This window comes from Alligator sinensis, unplaced genomic scaffold (assembly GCF_000455745.1).
Source record: "Alligator sinensis unplaced genomic scaffold, ASM45574v1 scaffold1063_1, whole genome shotgun sequence".
NCBI lineage: Eukaryota > Metazoa > Chordata > Crocodylia > Alligatoridae > Alligator > Alligator sinensis.
Window position 1 is genome coordinate 11,192 of NW_005843634.1, and position 19,338 is coordinate 30,529.

The window sequence follows — 19,338 nt, forward strand, 5'->3', positions numbered from 1 at the left end:
GGCACGGGGTCGGACTCAATGATCTATTGAGGTCCCTTCCGACCCTAGCATCTATGAATCTATGAATCTATAAGCTCCCAACCCACGACCACACATACCGACGTAGACACACCGAGAAGGGAGGCACACAGATTGTAGCACACAGCACACATAACATCAGCAAAGTTACGCCTCCACTTGGACACAGAAGCAGCAATAGCTCCCAGCAGCTTCCTTTTATATATATATAAATGGCCAATATTATATATAATGGCCACAAGCTAGCAGAGAGCAGATTCAGACTGGACATTAGGAAGAACTTCTTCACAGTTGGAGTGGCCAAGGTCTGGAACGGGCTCCCAAGGGAGGTGGTGCTCTCCCCTACCCTGGCGGTCTTCAAGAGGAGGTTAGATGAGTATCTACTTGGGGTCATCTAGACCCAGCGCTCTTTCCTGCCTATGTACGGGGTCGGACTCGATGATCTATTGAGGTCCATTCCAACCCTAGCATCTATGAATCTATGAATCTATGAACCTGGAAGAGAAAACATGCTTACCTGTTGGGAAGAGATGTAGCCCGTCCCACCCTAGCATGTCTCCTACGTGGAAGTGCGGGTTGTGGTCGAAGAATCTGAAACCCACCCAGTAACACCACCTCCGAAGCCACCAGTTGACCTCTCTGATGCACACCTCATGGCGCTGTCCACGTCTGCTCACCGGAAGAACAGATGAAAAAACCACCTGTGCTCCTGTCTCCCTAAGCTTGGCCCCCAGAGCCCTGTAGTCTCTCATGACATGGTCTGGACTACTCCAGGCCGCGTCATTATTGTGCACATGTATAAGGACCAAGGGGTAATGATCATCCATGTTCAGGAATACTGATGCAAAAAACTCATTGAAGAGCTCAGCTTTGTCCCTCCTATCTGTCACTAATTGCCCTAGCCTGTCCTGTAGAGGTCCTATGTTACCATGAACCTGCTTTTTGCTCCCTATATACCTGAAAAAGGACTTTTTGTGGTCTTCAATTTTTGTTGCCAGCCTGAGTTCCATAGGTGCTTTGGCCTTTCTTACTAACTCCCTGAAAATGAGAGCCAAACAGGTATATTCCTCCTTGGTGGCTACCCCCTGCTTCCACAGTCTGTATGCCTCTTTTTTCATCCCTATGCTTTCCTGGATTTTCCTGTTCAGACCCTTTATGTGCAATGGGATTGTCTCCTTCTGTGCCTGTAGGATCGTTCCCTAGAGGGACAACCACCCTTCCTGGACTCCCATCTCACCAATGCTCTTATCCTTCTGTGCCTCACTTACTAACCTCCTGAGCACATTGAAGTCAGCCTTTTTGAAGCCTAGCACTTCTGCCCTATGAGTTATATTTCCTACCTTTCGACAGATGGTGAATTCCAACAACTGGTTGTCACTATCACCTATATTACCCTGTATCCTCAGATCTCCTACCAAGTCATCCCCTGTAGCAGACACCAAATCCAGTAAGGCATTTCCCTTCATGGGACTGCATACCTGCTATGTTAGGTGAAGGTCCTGTATGCAGGTTAAGAACCTATGTGAATGGTTGGATCTACTAGCTCATCCTCCTGGTGTGGCAGTCTTTAGTAGACCCCCACTACCAAGTCCCTTTCAACCAAACCCCCATGTATTCTGACCTGCAGGACCTTAATTTGCCCCTCTTCAGATTCCATCTTAATTACTGAGGATGTCTATTGCTCCTTAACATAAGAAGCCAAAACTGGCACAATTACACCAACTCCAGAGCTGCAAGTTGACTTCCCTAATACAGCTGCCTCGACACGGACCGTGACCACTGACTGGGAGGATCAACGAGAAGACCACCTGCACCCCCAATCTCCTAGTCACTCCTAGTCTCCTTGTAATCACTCATGGTCTGGACCAGGCTACTTCTGGCTTGATAGCTCACCAAAACTCATTAAACAGCCCTCCACCTGAAATAATTGCCCACCCCTGTTTTACAATGAGACATTTCAGTAGAGACACTGGATACCAGCTCTTTTCAATGCTGCACACGTCTGAGTTCTAGTTGGTGTCCTTAGGAAGAGCACAGGTCTGTGCACATCTGTGTAGCAGTCCTTAACTTCTCATGTGTCCTTGCCTCCATAAAGGATGGCACAAGGGGATAAGAAATAGCCCAAGGGACATCTGCAAGGGACACGTCCTACTTGACCCCTCTGATTTTCTTCTCTAACAAGTTGAAAGGTTTTATGATTGGGGTGAAAGTAGTTGCTGACATTAAAATAATTTGAATGTAGTGAGGATTCAGGGCACATATATAGTGCTGCCTCCCAGGACATTCTTGTAAGTAAGAGAAAGAGGTAGTCTGGATGGATCTGGTGGAAGGTGGGGGCAGAACTGGGTGGAACCTGGTGTGAAAAAGCCGTCGTCAACAACGCCTAACAGGAAGGAGGTATTGAGTCGGAGCCCCTGCAAGTCCCAGGAGAGGCTGAAGAAGCTAGGCATGTTCAGCTTGAACAGAAGCTGCTTCAAGGAGGACAAGAGCACTCTGCAAATCCCTGAAGGACTGCCACAGGGATCAGGGAAAATACCTTTTCCCTCATGATGCAGAAGTGGGTGAGGCCAAATAGCTTGAAGTTGCAGCAAAGCAAGTTCAGGTTGCGTTTCAAGAAATGGGTCACTGTTAAAGCAGGGAGGCAGTGGGAGAGACACCAGGGAAGCAGGGGCCTCTCCAACCTTGGAGGTGTCAAGGAGAGGTTGGACAGCCACTGGTCAGGGATGATCTGGGCGTAGCAATGCCTATTTATACTATGGGGATTTCCCAGGCTTCTGGGCTGTGCTGGTTGCCCCCACCCCTCTGCAGCACTTGTCATATTTTTTTAAGCCTCCCCAAGAGGTGCTGGGTGTTGCTGCAGCGCAGGCTGGAGATGGGGATTAGGTTGTGTGGCGGGCAGTAGTGGCTGCTCCTTTGCTGAGCCAACCACCTCACTGAGGCCCAGCCAAAAACCAAGCTCCGAGTGCCTTCTCTGGGGTGCCTATGTCTGGCTGACCCCCTTGCTGGAGCACACCCGCAAGCCTGGGCTACCACTGCCACCACCCCGACTCAGGTCTTTGTCTGAGCCCTGTGCCACCTGGGATTCACAGACCCTGTAGACCTAGGGGCTGCTTAACCCCAGCAGGATATACCTGGGTGTTTCTGATAGCCTGAAGCATAGAAAATAGTCTTCCTTATTCCGCCAAGTAAAGGGAACAAGAAAGTCTGCCCGATTCCTCTCAAGCATATACAATGAGGCTGGCTATAATGGATACCTTTATTGGGTAGAGGGGATAGGCATGGGGAGTGGTACAAGTCAGACAAGTATTAAAAGTATAATCCTGAGCAAACAAAAGTGGCTTGGGAGCCTTTTCATACACAACTAGTGTACATTAAACTCAGTTCCTAGTTCAGTTTCTGGGAGGTAACTCACTTCTGCATCCAGAGAATGAGAGAGAGCTGCAGAGATCCATGCTTCTGTGTGTGTGATTTAAATTGTCTGCCTGCCCTCTTCCTGGAAGGACCCTCTTAAATAGCCCTCCTGACCTCACCACCTGGGCCCAGTCAGGGACAGGTGTCATTTGATGCCAGCCAATCAATTTGAAAAACATCAGTTACCTAATGGAGTGACATGGGCCTACGCCCCTGCCCCCATGTCATGAGGTCAAAGCTCAAAACAATAGTAGGTTAAATCCACACACTCTTACCTGAGGCCAGTCACGTAGGCAGTGGCAGGGAGTTGGCTGCTTAGCAACCAGATTGATAGACACATGAGAGAGAGCGGGGAACAGACAACCCAAAAAGTGAGGAGACTGGGAGGGAGTTCTTTCACGGGCTGTGCCAATGCTCCTCCCGGGACTCAAACCCCGAGGGTCCTGGCTAGAGCGGAGGTGCGGCTGGTGACCTCGGAGCCAGGTGGGGTGGGTGGCATAGGTGGAGCGGACAAAACGTGCACACGCGTGCACGTGATGTAATCTTTTTATGTAATTCTTTTTATGGTATATCTAGCTTTTGCAAACTATATCTGACCGAATACTTAAGGCAAGTTGCAGATGCTGGGAGGGGTGTGGCACGTGTGTGTTAAGAGATGCTTGCAGAGCACAGCGTGTGGGACGCGGAGGATTCCTGGAATGCCTCCCTAACACCAGCAGAATAATGTCTCCCTGACACTTGTAAGATAGCAAGAAGTTCAGAAAAAGGTCTCATTATAATGCTAAAAATCACACCCCTGGGCAGGGCAAAAGTATGTTAATGGAACATATATGTATGTAAATGAATTACATGGCTAAAACATAGGTATAGAGACATGCTCAGTAGAGAACGTCTTATGTCAGTGGCTTGTAACCAATCACTGAGCGATACACTTGCAAACATATGTATAAAAGGTACCCAAAGGCAGAAACTGGTGGTGCTTGCTTTGCAAACGATTGCCAAGCACCCCTCTCTGCGCAGACTGGAAACAAGAAAGATTAAGTTGGATCCTCCACCCCTGTGTGTTCATTGGCAATAGCGCACCGGGCACGAACTCACACTGTCCGTTGGGGACAACACACGCACACCCCCTCCTCTGCAGGGAGAAGGGCCATATGGGGACTTGGGGGAATGGGGCTGCGCCCATCCCTTCCCTGCACTGAGAGTCGTTGCCTGGCATCTGCAGCCCCTGTAAATTCACTGCCCTGCACTGGCCTCAGCCCTGGCCCTGGCCCTGGCCCTGGCCCTGGCCTGCACTGCCAGGGGAGGCCCAGAATGGGGCCAGCCTTGGCTACACCACCAGGCCAGAGGGGCTAGAGCCCATGGGAACCCTGTCCCCACCCTGCATTGTCCCCAACAAAGGTTGTATGAACAAACACTTACAGAAGCAGCACATTGGCTGCCGTGCTTTCCCTGCCTGATCTGGGGCTGATTCTAATGTCATGTCTTGTGCTGTGCCAGGGTGCCTGTGCTGTTTTGCTATGAGATTGCACACCGGATCTGTCTGGGATGGTTGGCACAGGGCTGATCCTGCCTCAGGCAGGGGGTTTGACTGGATGTCACCTCTGGAGGTTCCTTCCAGATTTGCTTCTCTATGACTTTAGACATCAAATAGGCCCTGAGATTGCCAGGTTTTTCTATGAGTGAATAAGAATTTACATTGAAGCTTGTCAAGACCAAAAGCTCTTAAATGGTGACTGAGTGGAGGAGGCAGCAGCCAGCAGAGGAAGGGGCTTGACACAGGGACGGATGTATTTCCTTATCAGGCCTCACTTTCCAGAAGAAAAATGTTTATGACATTAAGAAATCATCATCCGAAACCATCAAAAGTTGTAGGGTCTGAGAAGAGGAACAGCAGCCTGCGCCTGGCAGACCGGGAGTGTGCACGGGTGGTGTGGTGGAGTGACGGGGGCAGTGTGCCAGGCTGGTGTTGACCCGCAGGTGTACTCTGAACACCCAGAAATGTGCAAAGACCCAATCACAACACAATCGAACACTCACAAGCTTGGATGTAGGTGTATTTTAATAGCAACTCTAATAATGAGACACACACATGCTAGAAATGGCTGAACAGTACAGGTAAGGCATATCAAGCAAATCATTAAACATTTATAAACTGCACATGTATCTAATGTGTGAATACTCTTTCTGATATTGGAAAGCTAATTGAATCTTAAAATTTCTAAGTCCTCGGGTCTTAAGAAGCCTGTAGCAGGTGGGCAGCCTGTTCAGGGAAAGGACTTTTCACCTAGAAGGTTTCAAATTCAGTTTTAAAAGAGCTCTGATCTTAGTTCCCCTGCAGATGGGCTGTTCAGCAAGCTTACTAGTTCAGGTAAATATATGTATAAACATTTCTAAAAAGTGCTATACTAATTAATATTCATATGCCTATTCTTATTCGAAATCTAAGATGCATCTTGTCTAACATTAGCCTTGCCTATCCACTACATGCACTTCAAGGGACCTTTAGGAAGACCTTTAACTTAGTTTTTTCTCCCACTGGTCATCTCTGGATTTTCTAAAATGGCTCTGTGATGGGACCCTGAGTCAGCCCAGGCTGTGAGGGTGCAAACTCCTGGCAAGGTGAGATACCCAGTTAAAGGTAAGCTCAAGTTCAGGGAGGAAAAAAAGAATAATGAGAGAAAAATACTAGGACCTACCTGGGGAAGACAGGACATAAAATAAAGATCTAAAACATCCTAACTGCTAACACTTCCCTCTCCCCTTCCCAGGGCTTACTTCTCAACCCCCAGGTGTTGCAGGGACAGGCAGCAATCATCGCTGTCTCTGCAGGGAGGTCCCAGCTTCTCTGCTGCCCTCAGGCGGAGCCCCTGCCCCACGGCTCCAGTCTTGTCAGCTTCTGGCCGTGCATGCCCAACTCTCTCGTCTCCACTCCCTGGGGCTTCACATCAGCGGGCTCCATGGGCCCCAGCAGGCTGCAGGCATCACACAGCACTCTCCAGGTCCCCTCTATTGCATCTCCTTCCCTGCAGCCAGCTTCTGCAAAGAGCCAGAGGGGCCCATCCAGCACCATCCGGGAGGCCGAGCGCATCACCTGCAATGTCCTCTGGCCAAATCATTTCCGTTGATTCTCCTTCTCTTCTCCAAGCTTTGGGTAAGTGAATGCAAAGAAATGCTATATGAACTATTGCCATTAAGCAGCTGAGAGCCTACTAGAGTCTGCACAGGTGCTCTTACACGTCATGCCTGTTTTAGTACACTGTTGAACTACTGTTACATGGTTTAAGTAAACTAAAATCAGAATAGGTGAACACATAGAAATTACAATACATCCCACTTTCTGTGGTTACATCAGTCATTGAATAAAGATCCCCTCTATGAGCATTTATTAGAAGCAGATACTTGTGAACAGATGTGCAGGTTATTGCTTAGGCTGCACTAATACTAGGCCAGCGGAGACATGGGAGAATTTCCTCTTCAGAGCCCTGACCCTTCAGATGCCAGGCCCGTGACAGTCAGACCCAAGTGCATTAGTCTCAGCAGTGCAAGTGATGAGCATGTGCAATGACCAGGCCCCGTAAGACCCCATAAGGTGATAGCTGCGCTCCCAGCTGCCAGCATGAGCAAACGCATTGAATCTGCCATTCAATATCTCTAGATTTTTCTGTGTTGGATGATCATATAGGGAATCCAGCTCATTGAATCATACAAGACACATTTATAAAATTAACCAATAAAAATCCCACAGGTCTTGCTTCAGTGTCAAAGTGAATCTTTGGTTAAATGGCTGTTTCTGTTTACAGAAGAACCCATGGTCAGTTTTTAACAAACCAGCTTTCGATCATCTTTTTTCCTTTCTTGGCCAATTGGAGTGCATGACGCTTTTCTTCTAGCTTCTTGTGCATGACCTCCTCCTCTGGCAGCAGGGGCTCCTTGTTGGCAATCTTCCTTGTTATCTCAGCTTCCTCCCTCAGTTTCATCATGGAGTCTATCCGCTCCTGATACCCAGGCTTCAACTCCCGTTCTTCAGACTTGATCAGCAGGTCGATGTACCCTGCAGTGGACATGTGGTCGGGCTTTAGGGCAATCTCTTTCAGGCGCTGGAGGCTGCGAGATGATCTGTCAATAAGCTCTAGCAGCACCTGTTCCACTTGACCATATTCCTCTTTCAGCTTCTCAATCATATTTCCTGTTGATAACACCTCCCCGGATGACTTCTCATACTTCTCTTTCACTTGTGCTAAGGTCCGCTTCTCTTTTCTTGTCTCATACTTCCACCTGTACTTTTCACTGTAATGAACGCCCGAGTCACACTTCCCAGGGCAGACTCTGCAGTTTCCTGAAAGTAAACCTATAACTTCACAAAATCGATTTAACAAAGTTACAGGAATTACACAAGGATAATGGCATGTGTAGTTACACTGCTGGCAGTTTGTTGCGTAGTTCCATGTGTGAGAGATGTCCTCCTTCACAGACACCGTCACTTCTACCTCATATTCAAAGTCTTTATTGGCCTCCATTTCACCCTTGTGCTGCTCCAGAGCCTGCAGTGTTTTTCTCAGTTCTTGCAGCTTCACCATTCCAGCCCTGATCTGGGGCCGCAGCCCTTGCACAGCCGCCTCCAGCTCCTTCCGTTCTCTGAGCACTTCCTTCGTCAGGGTCAAACTTCTACTTTCTAATTTATCTAGAGATGAAAAGAACGTCTTCATGCTCTGACATCCCATTTTCCAGAACATTGCATCAAAATCCCCACTGCTCTCAGCAGCTCCAACATTGCTGGCCAAGAGGGCTGAGTTATTGAATTTAAAATGAGCAGGGTTGCCCTGAGCACCTTTAGCACAAGGCACCTCAGCAGCTTTAATGGCCTCTAGAACCCGGGGTGTCTGTCCATCTGCAAAGGTGACCAGAACCTGTATGTTGTCCTTTATGTCCTTCCCAAAGATAGAGAGCACCGAATCAAACACGTATTTCTGAGTAGGGGTCAGACGAGCTAGCGAGGCCTGGACTACAACACACACAGCATCTAATTGATCAATGCCCCCCGGGGTAGAGAAAAATGTTTGGATCTGCTCTGTTATCTTTCTGTCACCATTTATCCCTCCGATACTACCAAACCCTGGGGTGTCTATGATAGTCAGGCTATAGGGGACTTGGAAACCCTCTTCATAGTTCACCTCGTAGGCGGTCACTTCAGACGTCTGGCTCTCAGCTTGGCTTCTGTTGGTCACTTCATGGATCAGTTTGAACCTGAAATTATCCTCCCATTGCACTCCCAGGATGTAGTTGATCATCCCATTGATGAGAGTAGTCTTCCCAGACCCCGTTGCTCCCATCACCATAATGACCTTTCTGTGGGTGCAAGAGCTCTCCGCTCCCAGCCTGTACTTTAAACAAGATGAGCTAGAACCACGCATTACCTTCTCTAGGGGCAGTGCGTACACGGAGGGCTCCTGGTCCCCTATCAGAGTGCTCTTCTTCAAGTACACGTGAGCTAACGACGTTGATTCTGCTCCCAGCGTTGAAACGGACACCGCCTCGCTGGGGTCACTCACAGCACCACCCGCGCACACCGCTGACACTCGGAGCACGTAGGACGTCCCAGGCTTCAGCCCCTCAATGCTGCAGGACTCTGCTTTCTCCTTGGTCCTTTGCTCCTGCCATTTGCCTTTTTCTTCAGGGCTTGTACCTCCTGTGTCTTCTTTATACTCCACCCTGTACTCCCCGATAGTGACTCCCTCTCCGATGACGTTTGGACTCTTCCAGCTCAGGCCTATGGCAGATGAAGTCGTATAATTTTCTCTAGGCTTTCCAGGGGGGCTGGTTGGACGTGTTTTCACCCTGTCACTCCCATCACTGCTTGCACTGAGCCCTGGTTTGCTCACTGCAGCGTATCTAAACTGGTACTCGGTGTTTGCACGTAGCCCTGCTACTGGGAATGTCTCCTGTTTGCTATTCACGTTCATAATTGTCCAGTCCTCCTGCCCCACTCTTCTGCACTCCACCCGATAGCCGGTGATCGCAGCCTCTCCCCGGGCTGCTGGCTTTAGTGTGAGCTGCACACGGTCATGGCTGATTCCAGCAATCAGGGGAGGAAGAGGCTTTGCTGGAGGCTCAAAGTTGGTGCTGACCAGCTCCCCATCCTCATACAGGTAAATGGAAGCTCCTGGGTTGTCCTTGTTTGGGACAGATGCCACAAGGAACCGAGATTTCCCACGGGATTTGTTGACACGGACAAATTCTGACAGGGATTTTGCAGATCTACGGGCATTTTGATGTCTTTCTTTGTGCTCAAACCACAGTTTGGGTTTGGGTTTCTCACTGACACGACTGGCTGGGGCTGGATCATGAGTATTCTTCATATAGTGGGTCTGAAGCCAGAGCTTTAAATCTGATAGATAGGGCTCCTCGTCCTGTAACGAGGTAAATGTAAAGGAGACAACAAACTCATTCTTTGGGTCAAGAACTATTTCCTCCACTTTGTTCTTGGAGGACACGACTTCCACGTCCTTCAGGGCAGACAGGTAGGAACTCACAAAATTCACTTCTCGTTCCTTATTCTCCAGGAATTCGTTGAGTTGCTGTGTATTGAATGGGGACTGGTTCTTGCAAGTTAAAATGTCCACCAGGGCCCCTTCTTCCCTCCCACCCCCACGGATGGAGGGCAAGAGTCCTGCCAGCTCTTTCTGGAAGATTTGTCTGTGCTGCTTGCACAGGTCTTTGAATTGCTGCAGTTTCCTCCTGATCTCAGGGAAGGTCGTGGCAATGCAGTTCTTCATCAGGTCATTGCAGCGCATGTCTACTTCTGCAAGCTGCTCCAGCACAGCCTGGGCATCAAAGATCAGTGTGAGGCTGATCTCACGGACCAGGCGAGCGGCTTTGGAGTCCAGCTTGGTCAGCGGGTACAGCCAGACTCTCACGGGCACGGCCTTCTCCCCGTTGTCCCCCAGCAGCTTGGGGAGCGTGGCATAAACTTTCATGGCATCCTCGTAAGTCACTGGATTGTTCTCAAGAGCAAAATCACCATAAAATCTACAGCTGAACTTTTCAGCCTGGTGTTTCTCTTTTTCATCCATTTTCAGGGACACATTCCCTTGTATGGTGATCGTTGGTATCTTGTTAATCATAACCTGGAGCTCTCCCTGTATCTCTTGCATATCCTCAGATGAAGACACTTTCCGGTCGAACACAAAGAAGGCCTGAGCCCCAAACAGCACAGCAGTGACCACATGGGTGGCCGTGCCTTGGTCAAATACATCCGGGTAGGAGACATTTTGGTGACCTATATGGCTCATCGTCAGCTGCTTGAACTGGGTGGTGGTGGAGTACTGCAGAGTGACACGGGCCTGATGTCTGGATGTCTTGGTATCATTTAAATATTTAGCCGATCCGTTCACTTTCACCAGGTCACAGAAGAAGCTGGCCTTCAGAGAAGCTGTGACATTGAGAGCAGAGGCCTTGGTATCAATGGTGTCTGATGCAATGATCTGAAATTCTGTCTTGGACTGTGGTTTTGTATCCACGTCTTTTCGGAGGGTGTCCAGGTCCCACAGAGTGATGCCTGGAACATTACAAATGCACGGTCAAGGGCAGCAGGATCAGAAACCTCTCTGTCAACCAATTGCAAATACATTATAGCAGCAGTTCCCAAACTCTGACAGACTGACCACCACCAATTTAAACTCACACAGATTTAAGTACTACCAGCAAATTTTTCATACACATAGGTAACAGACTATGTATTAAAACAACATCAAAACATTTAGTAATCATAAAGCATTGTTTTATCTGTGACAGTAGCCAGATAGTATCATAGGATCCCAGCAAGATGAACATCAAAATGTTTCTTGAAGGCATCCAAAGTGGGTGCTTGAACCACCTCTGGCGGCAGTCTATTCTAGACCTTGGGGGCTCAGACAGTAAAGAAGTTCTTCCTCATGTCCAGCTTGAAATGGTCATGGAGGAGTTTGTGACCACTCAATCTTAGAGTTCCCCTTAGAGTTCTTTGGTGAACAGATGTTCCCCCAGATGCTGGTGGTCACCCCTGATAAACTACTAGGTGGCCATCAGATTGCCCCTGAGCCTGCGCTTTTCCAGTCTGAAGAGTCCCAGGGCTCTCAGCTGCCCATCATATGGTCTGTTTTCCTGACCTCTGATCATGCGCGTGGCTCTCCTCTACACTCTCTCAAACTTCTCCACATCCTTTTTGAATTGTGGGGCCCAAAACTGGACGCAGTACTCCAACTGCAGCCTCACCAAGGCCAAATACAATGGGAGAATGGTGTCCTGGGATTTGTTTGAGGAGCATCTATGGATGCAAGCCAGCATTTTGCTTGCTTTACTGGCTGCAGCATCACATTGAAGGCTCGTGTTCATCTTGTGGTCAATCATGACCCCAAGTCCCTTTCATCTTTTCTTCCAGGTTGGCTGATCTCATACTTCATGCTTTAAACTAGCTTTGCTGGGGGATGGGGCCACAGGGGGACACAATGATACTTCCCAGACAAGACAGGTGAAGAGCCCAAGAAGTACCCAGGTAAGTGACAGGAGTCCAGATAGTCCTGGGATTAGGGGGGAGGTACATACACCCTCAGGAGGCTTTAAATGCCTCTACGCTAATGCTCATAGTATGGGGAACAAGCAGGAGGAACTTGCCCTCCTGCTAGCTAAAAAAAACCTAGACATAGTGGGGGTCACTGAAACTTGGTGGGATCCAACGCATGACTGGGCAGTGAATATCAAGGCCTATAGACTGTATAGGTGGGATAAAATGGGGAGGAAAGGTGCGGAGGTGGCACTCTGCATCAAAGAGCAATACATATCCTCAACTAACAGCACAGGGTCAGAGGAGGGGCAGACAGAAGTGCTCTGAGTTAGAATACACGGAGATCAGGGGAAAAGGGACATAACAGTGGGGGTCTACTACAGACCACCCAACCAGGGGGAAGAGCTGGACTGGGAGTTCTCAGGTCAGCTCACAGAGGCAGTTAAATCAAGGGACCTGGTCATCATGGCTGACCTAAACTACCCGGACATCTGCTGGGAGGAGCAATCAGCCAGTTCGGACCGCTCACATAGGTTCCTAGCTGAGATTCAGGACCTCCACCTAACCCAGGAGGTGTGCAGTCCCACCAGAGGAAATGCCTTGTTGGACCTGGTCCTGGCCACAGGCAACAACCTGGTGGGGGTCTGCAGGTGCTCAACCATCTGGGTGACAGTGATCATTGCCTGCTGGGATTCACCATCCAGCGCAGGGTGGCAAAAGCCTGCAGCAAGGCAGCAGCCCTTGACTTCAGGAGAGCTTATTTCAATGAGTTAAGGAGGTTAGTCGGGGAGGCACTGAGGTCCCAGAAGGGAGGGGAGTTGGGAGTCCAAGAAGAGTGGGCGTTCCTGAAGGAGACGATCCTCCAAGCCCAAAGGGTGGCAGTCCCAACGCTAATCATAAGGGGGCAAGAGTGCTCAAAATCCCCCATGGCTCACCAAAGGCATTCAGGAACATCTGAAAGCTAAAAAGGAGGCATACACCCGATGGAAGGGAGGGGCCATCACTGAGGAGGATTATACCTCCATTGGTCAAGACTGTAGGGGGGCTGTTAGGAAGGCTAAGGTGGAGACAGAACTAGGACTAGCACCCAGGATCAAATATAACAAGAAGTCCCTTTTTAAATATATAGAGAGTAAAAAGAAGGCACTGGGTAAAATGGGGCCCCTGCAGGACACGCTTGGAAATCTGATGGTCGCACCAGACAATAAACCTGATCTCTTCAACAAAATCTTTGCCTCCATTTTTCGGAGCAGGAACCGGGACATTCACCTCCACCGGGATTCCCGACTGACTCAGGAGAGGCACCGCCAGGCCCAGGGTCAGTGAGGATCTAGTTAGGGAACTTCTGGTGGGACTGAACATGTTCAAATCAGCAGGTCCAGATGATCTCCACCCCAGGGTGCTGAGGAAATTTGCAGAAGTCATTGTGGGATGCCTGGCACAGATTTACGAGCACTCGTGGTGCTCTGGTGAGGTGCCAGAGGACTGGAAAAGGGACAATGTGGTCCACATTTTAAAAAAAGGGAGGAAGGAGGACCCAGGAAACTATAGGCCCGTTAGTCTCACCTCGGTCCTGGGGAAGCTCTTTGAGAAAATTCTCCAGGAGCACATCTGCGAGGGGCCGGCAGGGGAGGTTATGCTTAGGGGCAACCAACATGGGTTCATTAGGGGCAGGTCCTGTCAGACCAACCTGGTGGCCTTCTATGACCAGGTAAAAAAATCCTTAGATGCAGGTGTCATGGTGGATATAGTCTTTCTAGACTTTAGCAAGGCCTTTGACACCATCTCTCACCCCATTCTCGCAGTAAATTAGGTGGCTGTGGTTTCGATCCCTACACAGCCAGATGGGTCAGAAATTGGCTGGAGAGGTGCATCCAGAGAGTGGTGGTGGACGGGTCAGTCTCGACCTGGAGGGATGTGGGCAGTAGGGTTCCCCAGGGCTCGATCCTCGGGTCCGCACTGTTCAACATGCACACGCACCTCATCAGAACACCACGAGGATGGGGTAGGCATCATGAGGCCTGCATTGACGTGGTTAACTGGCAGTTTGGGAGCTGGTGCCATGACGCAGGCTTCGGGTTTTTTGACAATGACCCATGTTTTTGTAAAGAGGGCATGCTGGGGTGGGATTGGCTTCACCTCTCCCCTAAGGGCAGATGTATCATTTCCTCTAGGTTGGCTGATCTCATACGGCAGGCTTTAAACTAGCTTTGCCGGGGGAAGGGGCCACTTTGAGTGGAGAGGATGCTTCACCAGCATGCAGGGTGACAAGAGGAAGGGAACCCCAGTAAGCATCAATGTCCTGGGAGTAGGGGGCCACAGCTGTCCTGGAAGTGGGAGGGAGGCTCGTACACCCTCAGGAGGCCTCAGGTGCCTCTACACTAATGCTCATAGTATGGGGAGTAAGCAGGAGGAACTGTGCCTCCTGATTGCAAGTAAGAACCCAGACTTAGTAGGACTCACAGTAACCTGGTGGGACCCTACCTATGACTGGGCGGCAGGCATTTGGGGATACACCCTAGATAGAAGAGACAGGACAGAGAGGAAAGGTGGGAGGGGGGTTGCGCTCTATGTCAAGAGCACCTCACATCATCAAGGATTAGCTTCGGGTTAGAGGAGGGTCGGGCAGAGACACTATGGGTCAAACTACAAGGGAGGCGTGGCGAAAGGGACCTTACGGTGGGTCTACTACAGACCACCCAACCAGGGGGGAGAGCTAGACCAGGACTTCTCCAGTCAGCTTATGGAGGTGGTTAGGTCAAGGGATGTTATTGTCATGGGTGACCTAAACTACCCAAACATTGCTGGGAGGAGCAGACAGCCAGGTCTGACCGCTCGTGTAGGTTCCTGGCTGTATTATGGGACCTTCACCTTATTGAGGAGGTGCACAGCCCCACTAAGGGTAAAACCTTACTGGACCTGGTCCTGGCCACGGGGACTGCAGGTCCTTGACCACCTGGGCGATAGCGATCATCACCTGCTGGATTTCACTATCCAATGAAGGGCATCAAGCACTCACACCAAGGCTAAAGCCTTTGGCTTCAGAAGGGCCAACTTCAATGAGCTTAGGAGACTAGTGGGGGTGCAACTGGGGGCCTAGAAGGTAGAGGAGATGGGAGTCCACGAGGGATGGTCATACCTTCAGGGGGCGATCCTCTGGCCCAAAGGATAACAGTCCCTGAGAGAAGCAAGGCGGGTAAGAGTGCTCAGAGCCACCCTTGGCTCAGCAAGGGCATTCAGCAATGCCTGAGGACTAAAAGGGGGGCATACAACCAGCGAAAGGGAGGAGCTATCACCAAGGAGGAGTACTCCTCCTTGGCCTGGGAGTGTAGGAGGCCTATTAGGAGGGCCAAGGCAGAGTTAGAACTCAGGCTAGCATCCAGGATTAAGGACAAAAAAAAGTCCTTTTCCAAGTAAACTGGGAGCAAGAAGAGGGCACCAGGCAATGTAGGGCCCCTGCAAGATGCAAACAGTAATCTTGTGGCTACGCTGGACAAGAAAGCTGATATTTTTAACATTTTCTTTGTCTCTGCTTTCTTGAACAGGGACCGGGACATCCCACCTACCAGAGGTGGGGACAGTCTTGGGGATAGCTCTGTCAGGCCTCCAGTCAGTGCAGAGGTAGTTAGGGATCTTCTGGAAGGGCTAGACATTTTTAAATCTGCAGGTCCAGATGCCCTCCACCCAAGGGTGTTGAGGGAGCTGGCAGGGGTCTCGCGGAGCCCTTGGCCTGGCTGTATGAGCATTCATAGTCATCTGGCCAGGTACCGGGGGATTGGAAACTGGCTAATGTGGTCCCAATTTTCAAGAAAGGGAGGAAGGACCCAGGTACCTATCGGCCTGTAAGCCTCAACTCAGTGCTCGGGAAGATATTAGAGAGGATCATCAAGGAGCACATCTGTGGGGGGCCTGTGGGGGAGATCATGCTCAGGGGCAATCAGCATGGGTTCATCAAAGGCAGGTCCTGCTTGACCAACCTGATTGCCTTTTATGACCAAGTAACTAAATCCTTGGATGATGGGTCGCCATGGACGTAGTCTTTCTAGACTTTAAGAAGGCCTTTGACACTGTCTCTCACCCCATCCTCATCAATAAATTAAGCGACAGTTGGATGGGTAAAAAACTGGCTGATGGGGCGCACCCAGAGAGTAGTGGTGGACAGGTTGTACTCAACCTGGCGAGATGTGGGCAGTGGGGTCCCCCAGGGCTCGGTCCTTTGGCCCTCACTCTTTAACATCTTCATCAGCGACTTGGACGAGGGGGTGGAAAGCACACTGTCCAACTTTGCTGATGACACTAAGATGTGGGGCGAGGTGGACGCACTTGATGGGAGAAAGAGGCCGCAACTAGATTTAGACAGACTACAAAAGCGGGCAGATGAGAACAGGATGGGGTTCAACATAGACAAATACAGGGTGCTGCACCTGGGGAGAAGGATTCCACAGCACACATACAGGCTGAGGAGTTCTCCTCTTGAAAGCACAGAGGCAGAAAGGGATCTCGGAGTCATTATTGACTCCAAGATGAAAATGAGCCACCAATGCCAGACCGCAGCCAGCAAGGCCAGCCACACCTTGTCATGCATCCAAAGGTGCATCTCAAGCCAGTCCAGAGAGGTGATACTCCCCCTCTATGTGACTTGGGTCAGGCCGCAGTTGGAGTACTGCGTCCAGTACTGGCCACCGCACTTCAGGAGGGATGTGGCCAGCATGGAGAGGGGTCAGAGGAGGCCACCTGCTTGGTGAGAGGGCAGCAGGACAGGCCCTGACTGAGGGACCTGAACCTGTTCAGCCTCAGCAAGAGGAGGCTGAAGAGGGACCTGGTGACTGCCTACAACCTCCTCAGGGGAGATCAACAGGAAATAGGCAGAGCCCTTTTCTCCTCACCACCACCTGGGGTGACGAGGAACAGTGGTCATAAGCTGATGGAGAATAGTTTTAGCTTAGAGATCAGAAGGCAATATTTTACAGTTAGGGTGGCCAAAATCTGGAACCAACTTCCCAGGGAAGTGGTCCTCGCCCCTACCTTGGGCAAATTCAAGACGAGGTAGGATGATAAACTGTCTGGGATCTTGTGAACCCAGTATTCATTCCTGCCTGTGGCAGGGGGTCAGGCGAGATGATCTGTTCAGGTCCCTCCTGACCCGAGCTACTACGAAACTATGAAACTATGAAACATCTTCATCAGTGACTTGGACAAGGGGATGAAAATCACCTTGTTCAAATTAACGGATGGCACTAAGATGTGGGGAGAGATGGGCACACTACAAGGGAGGGACAGGCTACAACTAGATCTGGACAGGTTACAGGGGTGGGCAGATGAGAATAGGATGGGTTTCAATACTGAGAAGTGCAAGGTGCTGCACCTGGGTAGGAAGAACCAGCAGCACACCTACAGGCTGGGGAACTCCCTTCTCATCAGCACAGAGGCAGAAAAGGATCTTGGAGTCACTATTCATTCCAAGATGAACATGAGCCACCAATGTGAGGACGCGGTCAGGAAGGCCAACCGCACCTTGTCGTGCATCTACAGATGCATCCCGAGCAGGTCCAAGGAGGTGATCCTCCCCCTCTACGCGGCACTGGTCAGGCCGCAGCTGGAGTACTGCGTCCAGGTCTGGGCGTCGCACTTCAGGAGGGATGTGGACAGCATGGAGAGGGTCCAGAGGAGGCCACCCGCATGGTCAGGGGCAGCAGGGCAGGCCCTGTGAGGAAAGGCTACAGGACCTGAACCCTTTCAGCTTCCACAAGAGAAGGCTGAGGGGAACTGGTGGCCATCTACAAACTGGCCAAGGGGGACCAGCAGGGAATGGGAAAGACTCTGGTCCCCTGAGCACTATCAGAAGTAATGAGGAATAACGGGCATAAGCTGACTGAGAGTAGGTTCAGACTAGACATCCGTAGGAACTACTTCACTGTCAGGGTGGCTGGGATCTGGAACCAACTTCCAAAGGAAGTGGTGCTGGCTCCTACCCTGGGGGTTTTCAAAGGGAGGCTAGATAATCACCTAACTGGGGTCGCTTGACCCCAGTACTGTTTCCTGCCCGTGGCAGGGGGTCAGAGTTGATGATCTGCTCAGGTCCCTTCCGACCCGACCAACTATGAAACTATCCATAGTGCTAGCCAGCGTAGCACTGCCAAGCCTATAAGCATGCTGTGGGCTTTTCTTCCCAAGGTGGAGAACATTGCATTTTTTGGTGTGAAATACTGTAACAGGGACTCAGGCAGGAGTCCTGTTACTTAGACAGAGTCAGGCAGGATTGACCCAATGATGGACTCTGTCAGGTGTCAGACATTACATACCCAGGAAAGAAGCAGGTGATTAGCCTCGAAAACCATGGATAAAAGACAGCGGTGAGACATTGATTTTTGCCTTCAGGCACCAGAAGACAAAGAAGAAAACTACAAGGACTCCAGAGGGTAGAGAAAAGACTATACCTGCAATCTTGAAGGACACCAGGATAGTCGAACTTCGAGAGAGGTGGCAGGTCAGTCAGAAAAAAGAAATTACTTTTTTGAAAACACCGCTGCATGAGTGAGTGCAGGAGCACTGCGGGGACACCAAGAGGTAGATGCCAGGAGTCAAGGGGAGAGAGAGAAATTACCTTGGGGAAGAACCTGATCCTCAGGTGAGTGCAGGAGCAGTGTGTGGTGTTGGGAGGTGGAGGACAGAAGAAAGAGAGATAGTACCCCTCAGAAGTGAGATGGGAGCCGAGAGGAGCTTTCCTCAAGCTTCTGACTCTGGCAGGACAATTAATACCTGAGAAGGGAGAGGCAGGCGGTGAAGAAACAGCAGGAAGGCACTCTCAGTACAAGCCATCCGCAGAAAAGAAAGACGCGGATAGCTCATATTGCTAATAAGGTAATTAGCAGTATATATTAGACACAAAGTGTCAAAAGTATATCCATCATGGAGAGTCCTTCTCAATCAAATGGGCTGTTCTCACTAACGAAACAATTGGCGAGGTTGCTACAATTGGAAATAAATTAGCCCTGTGAGTCTTTAACATCTGGGTGGCATTTATCTTTCTCAAACATCAGGGAGGAATAGGACCCCTACTAAATGGGCAGAAACAATTGGTGACGGACAGGGGGGACAAGGCTGAACTCCTCAACGAGTTCTTTGCCTCAGTGTTCCTAAGTGAGGGGCACGACAAGGCTCTCACTGGGGTTGTGGAGAGGCAGCAGCAAGGCGCCAGACTGCCATGCGTAGACCCTGAGATGGCGCAGAGTCACTTGGAAGAACTAGATGCCTTTAAGTCGGCAGGCCCGGATGAGTTCCATCCAAGGGTACTGAAGGCACTTGCCAATGTCATTGCCCAGCCACTGGCAGGAATATTTGAACGCTCGTGGCACACGGGCCAAGTC

The 19,338-nt window shown here is 50.3% G+C and overlaps 1 protein-coding gene across 1 annotated transcript in view; it reads right to left on the minus strand.

Moving 5' to 3' along the window:
- Nucleotides 1-5,485: 5,485 nt before the first annotated feature.
- LOC112548853 overlaps nucleotides 5,486-19,338 on the minus strand; it is a 20,970-nt gene continuing 7,117 nt past the window's right edge. The window contains exon 3 of the mRNA XM_025195601.1: nucleotides 5,486-10,987. Within this exon, the coding sequence (XP_025051386.1) occupies nucleotides 7,245-10,987 (3,743 nt within the window). The 3' untranslated portion in view covers nucleotides 5,486-7,244. The remainder of the gene's footprint in view (nucleotides 10,988-19,338) is intronic.